Source organism: Anolis carolinensis, chromosome 4, assembly GCF_035594765.1.
Source record: "Anolis carolinensis isolate JA03-04 chromosome 4, rAnoCar3.1.pri, whole genome shotgun sequence".
Taxonomy (NCBI): Eukaryota; Metazoa; Chordata; class Lepidosauria; order Squamata; family Dactyloidae; genus Anolis; species Anolis carolinensis.
The window spans coordinates 77479738-77488530 of record NC_085844.1 but is presented as its reverse complement, the minus strand read 5'-3'; the positions used below and the strand labels follow the sequence as shown (position 1 = coordinate 77488530).

The following is an 8793-nucleotide window of genomic DNA, read 5'->3' as shown; positions in this document are numbered from 1 at the left end:
ACTCGAGGAGCTTTATATAAGCCTGTCCCCGTCCCCCCCGACGTTTAGCCCGCATCTATGGCAGGAATCCTCAGAGGTTGTGAGGTATGTTGGAAACTCAGAGGTTGTGAGGTATGTGGGAGAAAGAACTCGTCTGTTTGAGGCCGGTGTGAATATTTGAATTGGCCACCTTGGTTAGCATTGAATAGCCTTTCAGCTTCAAGGTCTGGCTGTTTACTGCCTGCATGAATCCTTTGTTGGGATTTGTTAGTTGGCCCTGAAATTGAATGGCTAGCCAATGCTAATTAAGGTGGCCAATTTAAACATTCACACAGGTCTCAAACAGACAAGAGTTCTTGCTCCCACCCTGGGCTTTCCACAGATATATACACTCCATTTGCCTAGTTTCCAACGGACTTCACAACCTCTGAGGATGCCTGCCACAGATGTGGGTGAAACGTCAGGACATGAAAGGCACTGCAGACTAACTCAATCAGAGAGGTCAGCCATAGCAGAGCACTTGGTGAACCAACCTGGACACAGCATATTATTTGAGAACACAGAAATGCTGGGCCACTCTAGCAACCTCCATGTCAGACTACGCAGAGAAGGCATCGAATTCCACAAGCATGTGGACAATTTCAACAGAAAGGAAACCATGAAAATGAACAAAATCTGGCTACCAGTATTTCAAAAAAACTAAAATCTGAACAGTGAATAAAGAACAACTCTCAGAAAACGGGAATTCCAGACAAGAAATAATTAGGGCTACCTAACACCTCCCAACAAAGGATTCTCTCCTGGCAGGAAGCAGCCAAGATTTGAAGCTGAAAGGCTATTCAATGCTAATCAAGGCGGCCAACTGAAACATTCACACCTGCCTCAAACAGACAAGGGTTCTTTCTCCCACTCTGGGCTTTCCACAGATAAATCCCACTTGCCTAGTTTCCGACAGACCTCAAACTTTGAGGATGCCTGCTATAGAAGTGGGCAAAACGTCAGGAGAGAATGCTTCTGGAACATGGCCATATAGCCCAAAAACTCAGTAACCCAGTGATTCAGGCCATGAAAGCTTTCGACAACATAATAAAACAGTTCTTTAATAAATCCGGCTGTCTGGAGTCGAAGTATCCTTAGAACAAAAATCTCCAGCACAGAATGAGGTGCTCATGTAGCTTAAATGCTTTTACACTTTAGGGTTCAATTATGTGTATATTAGGCAGAGATGTTCATCTGTACAGAGTCATATTTTGTTGCCAACTAACAAGCACTCTATTGTCTATAATAGACAGCTGCATTTTAGTTTACAGCAAAGAAACAGAATATAGGAATACGATAAGATACTGGGAAGCAATTTTTAGCAAAAGGGAGTGGAATTTTACTCCTTTCTGTTCCAGGTGTCTTCTCAGCAGGATCCTTGGCAAACTGCTTGTACTTTGAAAACACCAGAATTACTTCCACATTAATAAGCGAAATCGTGTCTAAGAAATAGAAATGAAATGTTATTTTCAAAAGTAAGGGAAAATGGAAAATGTAATATATAAGTAAAGTGACAAAATAACTAGTGCTGTCAGCTATTGTTAGCTCGACTATTCCAGCCAGAGGGATAGTGGGAAATAGGTTTAGGCATGGGCAAACTTCAGCCCTCCAGCTGTTTTGGACTTCAACTCCCACAATTCCTAACAGCATCAGGCCCTTCCTTTTCCCCCTCAGCTGCTTAAGCAGTGGTGTCTGGATGTGGATGAAAGTGCTGCAACTCCAATTGTCCAGAGTCCACCCCGCCCCCACCAAACCCCCTTAGCATTTAAGTTGGACATGGGGAGGGGGGGGGTCTGTGTGCCACATTTGGGCCAAATCCATTGATTATGGGGCTTGCAGTGGTCTCTGGATGTGGACGAAGGTACTTCAATTTTTATGTATCGTTTTTCCTTCCTTGCCCATTTTATCCATGCCTCACAACCTCTGAGGATGCCTGTCATAGATGTGGGCGAAACGTCAGGAGAGAATACTTCTGGAACATGGCTACACAGCCCGAAAGACATACAACAATCCTGTGATCCCGGCCATGAAAGCCTTCGACAACACGTTCTGAAAGTAGATAGTGAATTTTCTTCTTGTACCCATTTTACCTTCAGTATTGTGACAATAGGGCAAAGGTCAACTTTTTAATGATGTGTGCAGATTGGTCTATATAGCTTTGCATTCTGTTTTGACCAGAGTGCACAGAGCGACTCACAAAATAAAATCAATTTAATTTTAAAATCATTGAATTAAAGATGATTACAGTATAAGAAGGCATTTAGTGAAGCATACTTTGCATTTAGGATGGCTGTTGTATGGATCCCAGTTATTCTTTTTTTCCTGAAAGGCTGTTCCTTAAAATTGAGCTTTGCTCACCCAGTCATTTGCAGGATCAGACTTTCAAACATAGGGATAGGAATTACTGGATCATTCTGACAACTGTAAGCATTTTCTTTAAAGGGAGTATTTTTGCTAATGTGTTTGAGTGATCCAGTTATTTTTATTCCTACTTTTTGAAGTCTGATTCAGTCACAGGCTCCATAGTGCATGTAATGCCACATATGCCAACATTTCACATGTGAAAACTAGGACACATGTTGAGCAACATCAGAGTGTGGTCAAAAGGATGTGAACATGAAGCAGCAGGGCAAAAGTGATGAATGAGGAAGAATACAAAACTATTGTTTTATAGATATCTGGGAATGTATGTAGTAAGTTTAGAAAACGCCCCCTCCCAAAAGCCATTGGGAAGATCAAAATTATAACACCTTTCCTTGCCTAATTTTGCAGTATGCTGAGAGTGAAAGGTGGGGGAAATGAGAGAAACAGACATTTTAAAACTATATGAGAAAGTGGGACAAGTAAATGATGAACTGGGGTAGCTAAAAGGTATGAACGGATCATATTAGAACCATGGCTTGGTCTGTATGGGAAGATGCAGGCAAGCAGTACTGGGGAATTAGGAATCATGGCCAACAAAAATGTCACTAACTCTGTATTATTTAAAGAGGAGAACCTGTTTTAGGGTACCATTGGTTCTCGTGTTGTGTCATCCAGAACATTTTGCCTTTAGCTGTGTATCTTCTTAATAGCTTTCCTTTCCTTTGTTTTTTCTTGCAATCTCTTCGCTGTCTCTGTTAACAAAACATAGTGCTAGTATAGTATACTCCAAACACATTTGCATACTGTTAGAATGTTTAAAAGCTTTATACTATTTAAAAAGCACAGTTTTCTTGCTTGGTATAAATAGCAAGGCATTTGCAAGAACAGAAATGTATCACTGGACTATTATATTTGTAAACTTATGAACATCTTAAATTGTTGCATGCATCCAAATAATTACAGAAAGGATACTAAGCTTTTGGAAAGCTTGCATTTAGATAAAGAAATAACCTATGGTTTAGTTTTCTGGAAGCAAATAGCACTGAACTGTTTTTTTTGGTAGCATCTGAAAATCTGTGATGTAAAAAAGTTTTCATCCCTATTCATTTTAATAGTTTTTTTAAAACAGAGAACAAAGAAAAAACTTCACACTTTTGGAATAAATTTGCTAGGTAAAGATAAAGGTTTTCTCTGGACATTAAGTCTAGTTGTGTCTGACTCTGCGGGTTGATGCTCATCTCCATTTCTCAGCCGAAGAGCTGCCATTGTATAGATATCTCCAAGGTTATGTGGCTGGCATGACTGCATGGAGCGCCGTTACCTTCTCACCAGAGTGGTACCTATTGATCTATTCACATTTGCATGTTTTCAAACTGCTAGGTTGGCAGAAGCTGGGGCTAACAGCAGGAGCTTACCCTGCTCCCCGGATTTGAACCACCAACCTTTCGGTTAGCAAGTTCAGCAGGTCAGCGCTTTAGCTCACTGCACCATGGGGGCTCCTGGTGCTACAGATCAACTAAGCAATGTAGGCATTTATTTATGTCAGTACCAAATGGGTCTTCCTTCATAGGACTTTAAAAATCAAGAGAAAGTTCATTCTTTCAGGCATGCATAACACACTTTCCCCAGAACAAATCGGAAGAGATGCTTTTCTAAATATTGGGAACCACGCTATTTAGAGTTTTACAGCAAAGCACCAGTACCTTGAGCTAGACGTGGTAACAAATATGTAGCTCTTATAGTCCAGTCTAACTAGATGTACTGTGCCATGGATGTATCAGAATAAACCAGCCTGAGTAACAAAAGCTGAATGTTTTTAAATTATTTTCATGGACAGTTTGACGTAATGCAATAACCCAAAGTTAATTAAAATAAATATTATTGTATAATGATTGACGTTTCAGGAATCGTCATGTGACTCCATTCCTGTTCAAGGACAACAAAACACACACACAAACATACTACCACTTCAGGATAATTAAGTTGAAAACACAACTGAAATTTAATGCTATAAAGAAATGCACATTCTGGCAAGTGGTTGTCTTGAAAGACAACCCTCTGCTCTGTAAACTGAGCTCTGTCATGAATCTTGACAAAAATAAGACAGTAGATAGCACTCTGTTGTGCAATGGGCTTCTATGGCTAATAAGCTAAATTAGTAATTGAGTTGTTACATATTTTTGAAAGAATGGAGAGTACTGTGAAAGACCAAAATGAAATATAATAGCCATGTAAAATGAGTTTTGTACCTGCATAAGCTCCTGTTTGCAGGTAAGGAACAGAAACCACCTTCTGTATACAGTATATGGTAAACATGATTTGCCCGTAGTTTGCAGTGGGGAACTCTACTGGCTGGCATCCAATTTTGATCTTTTAGATTGAAGGCGAGATAATTAAGGACTTAATAAATCACCTTAGCTGCATATTCAAGAGAAATGTTGAATGATCTTCTGGTAGTTCTGCTTTTGTCCCTCACATTTGGAAGATGGCTTTTGCTTTATTATCATATATTCCTTTTATGTCAGAATTAGGACCACAGTATTTGGTTATAATTATGGTTGGTTAACATATCCAGACAGGAGTCAGCATGATGTAGTGCTCTGAGCTCTGGGCAAGTCCAATTTTAATCTTCGCTCAGGCATGGAAACCCACAAAGCTGTATAAAATCCCACATTATCTGCTTTGAACAGAGTTATATGGCAGTGTGGACTCAGATAATACAGTTCAAAGCAGATATTGTGGATTATCTGCCTTGATATTATGGGTTATATGGCTGTGTGGAAGGGCCCTAGGTAACCCTTGCTAAGTCATACTCTATCTGTCAAAGACGAAAGCAGTGGCAGACCAACTCTGAGGGACCTTCCACACAGCCCTATATCCCAGAATATCAAGGCAGAAAATCCCACATTATCTGAGTATGGACTCAGATAACCTAGTTCAAAGCAGATATTGTGGTATTTTCTGCCTTAATATTCTGGGATATAGGGCTGTGTGGAGGGGCCCTAAGAGGAAAGCAGTGGCAAACCAACTCTGAAAAAATATTGTCAAGAAAGTAATGTGATTGAGTTGCCATAAACTGAAAGTGATTTGAAGGCACCTAGCTACAACATTAACAACCATTTTGTGCGGGACTGGGTCCCTCTTCTTATGAGCTGGTCATTGGCCGTAATAAAGTGAACTTGAACAACCATTTTGATATGGCAGCTATTCTCATCACATCAAGCCATCATTTATCACTATACTTTAGAGCAAATTAAAATCACAACACTTTACTTTAGTTCTTTCAGTAATGAGAACTCCAAGGGTGTGCTGCTCAGGGCCCTTCCACACAGTCATATAACCCAGAATATCAAGGCAGAAAATCCCACACTATCTGCTTTAACTGGGTTAGCGTATTCCCCATCATTGGCAATGCAGTCCAACATTTGTATGGCCTCATGATTTCTATCCCTAGTGCAACCAGTAACACATTTTACTGACTTTTATTTACTTTTCAAAATTATTTTAAAGAATATTTTGATAGGCATATTTTAATTTCTCCTCTAGGGCCCTTCCACACAGCCATATAACCCAGAATATAAAGGCAGAAAATCCCACAATATCTGCTTTGAACTGGGTTATCTGATTCCACATTCAGATAATGTGGGATTTTCTGCCTTGATGTTCTGGGATATAGGGCTGCGTGGAAGGGCCCTGAGTCCACACTGACATATATTCCAGTTCAAAGTAGAAAATGTAGGATTTTATTCAGCTGTATGGAAGGGGCCTTAAACAATCCATGATGAGTTCCCAGTATGCGTATTTTAAATGCATTTTATATCTTGGTAGTACAGTAGAGTCTCACTTATCCAACATTCGCTTATCCAACATTCTGGATTATCCAACGCATTTTTGTAGTCAATGTTTTCAATATATCATGATATTTTGGTGCTAAATTCGTAAATACAGTAATTACTACATAGCATTACTGCGTATTGAACTACTTTTTCTGTCAAATTTGTTGTATAACATGATGTTTTGGTGCTTAATTTGTAAAATCATAAACTAATTTGATGTTTAATAGGCTTTTCTTTAATGCCTCCTTATTATCCAACATATTCGCTTATCCAACGTTCTGCCGGCCCGTTTATGTTGGATAAGTGAGACTCTACTGTATTAGCTTTCCATGTTCACTGTGGTTAGGGGCACCAAGCCCTTGAGAAAGTGGAACAAATACAAATGAAAAAGGGGTTTTTTTTTTTAACACAGAGAACTCCTCCCTAGAAATTTCTGAGTCCTCTAGCACAAAGTTTGGCAAAAAGTGACCACAGACTTGCATTGGAGGACTTAGTGATTCAGTATAAATCTATATAAAGTAGAGTCTTGCTTATCCAACGTAAACGGGCCAGCAGAATGTTGGATAAGCCAATATGTTGGATAATAAGGAGAGATTAAGGAAAAGCCTATTAAACATCAAATTAGGTTATGATTTTACAAATTAAGCACCAAAACATCATGTTATACAACAAATTTGACAGAAAAAGTAGTTCAATACGCAGTAATGCTATGTAGTAATTACTGTATTTATGAATTTAGCACCAAAATATCACAATGTATTGAAAACATTGACTACAAAAATGCGTTGGATAATCCAGAACGTTGGATAAGCGAGTGTTGGATAAGTGAGACTTTACTGTACTATACTATTTAAACATTTACTTATTTATATGCAAGGTATATATCAGATCACCCGCTTTTTTATTATCAGGCTAGAATACATATTACTGTAATAAACTCAAAGAGTAACAACTTTGTTCTACTTGTTTAATGTTGTTTCTAAGGCTATTGGTTTACTACATATTTCCTGATAATCTCATTGCTACATTGAGTGAGCATCTTTCTTTTTGGGAAGGCTTCCTTCCTCTCTACTTTAGTTGCCAAGGCAGTAGCTATCAGAATCCTTAGACAGACTCCTCCACTGTATTGCTGACCTGTAATGCAGAATGAATTTGCCCTTTGTCGGAGGAGGAGGTAGTGGAGGAGGAGGAGGAGGTGCCTGCAGACACAAACTGCCTGTATCAATTTCTATGGGGAGAAAAAGCCGGCTGCATTTGTAAATCTCCTCTACAGTCGAGGACAGTTCAGAAGAGTAACAACTCTGCCATTCACAGACTGAGCCCAAGCTGAAGATGCATGAATGGCAAAGGAATTTCCATAGTAGTTAGCAGTTGTCCAATACTGTCTGGTAGGCATGGAGATAACTTCTGAACATCCTCTTGCAAATATGGAAAGATAAGTATGGAAGGAAATATGGGAAAAAATTAAGAAGCATAACAAAAGGCCATTTGAGCTTTTTTTGGTAATTTCCTGGACCTGAAATTGTCATTACTACCTTATCTGCCTCATTGAAGACATCTCCATCAGCAAGAAGAGAAGAAGCAAGACACAAGCTGCATCCAGTAGAACCAGCTTCCAGGCTGTTCTTGACTCTGCCAAAGCACAGAAGAAAGATGGAATCACTCTATGCTGCTGTATAATGGTAAATATCAGACTTTTCCTAGGCATTGACATGCATATTGTGCATATAATCTTGGCTTCCCAAATCTCCTCTGCTCTTAAAGCATCTTTTGCAAACTGTTAGCTCGGCAAATTTATGGCAAGGCATTGCAGTCATATTTGTGGTGAAGTGGAAATGTGTGTGTGTTTATGTGCTGGGCGTGATGCTTGCTAGTGGTTCAGTTACGCTCTTACCACAGTTTTCTTGAAGCAGCTACATTCACCCATACAGCATTACTAGCCTGTAAATACAGAGAAAGTTTGTGGGTCAGTTGAAATCAGTGGAAATTTGCCATTAAGTCTGGAAGACCCAGAAAAACTATCCACACGGTCCTCATCAGGAGAAGATTAGATGCCCATGTTTTGAAGAATATGCCAGTATTTATGGCCTTTTAAAAGACCAAACTCTCTTCTTGCAAAGTATTATAATTTCCTAATATTTGAGTAAAATTGGTACAATTATGATCAGTTTCAATCAGGTTCACAGTGTGGAAAATAAAGACTGATCCTGCTTAGCTTTCAAGATTAGATGGGATCTGGTTCCTTCAGGAAACTCTAGAGAGGCTCATAAATTTATGTGCTGGGTATTTTTTATAATAGGATCCTTGTGTCTGTCAATCCCCACAGTTTCACTTAGCTATGTCTGAAAAAAATGTCCTAATTTTTCTAAGACTTCCAGCATGATTCTATGGTATGCTTCCTCCTGAAACTGACCGTCAGGTAGCACTGGAGGACCTACAAATAATGGAAAGGTCTTCTCTCTAGACATTTTCTAGGTCCTCTAGTGCAAGTCTGTGGTGTGCATTAATTTCAGTCATTCATTTCAATAAGATTCACAATTACCTACAGTTTCACATTTTCACAGTAAGTCCAAGA

At 39.2% G+C, this 8793-nt stretch overlaps 1 protein-coding gene and 1 long non-coding RNA gene across 3 annotated transcripts in view; one reads left to right on the top strand and one right to left on the bottom strand.

The window, feature by feature from the left end:
* Positions 1–976: 976 nt before the first annotated feature.
* Positions 977–8671, bottom strand: LOC103278569 (uncharacterized). Its single transcript, XR_506159.3, has 3 exons — positions 8113–8671; positions 7754–7850; positions 977–3134 (listed from the first exon to the last, which is right to left on the bottom strand). It is a non-coding gene; the product is annotated as an uncharacterized LOC103278569 (long non-coding RNA).
* rnf144b (ring finger protein 144B) overlaps positions 7491–8793 on the top strand; it is a 111235-nt gene continuing 109932 nt past the window's right edge. For both annotated transcript variants that reach the window (XR_010006114.1, XM_062980671.1), the window contains exon 1: positions 7491–7900. Coding sequence is in view for 1 of the 2 variants with exons in the window: in XM_062980671.1 (XP_062836741.1) it covers positions 7885–7900 (16 nt within the window). In the remaining variant the exon portion in view is untranslated. The remainder of the gene's footprint in view (positions 7901–8793) is intronic.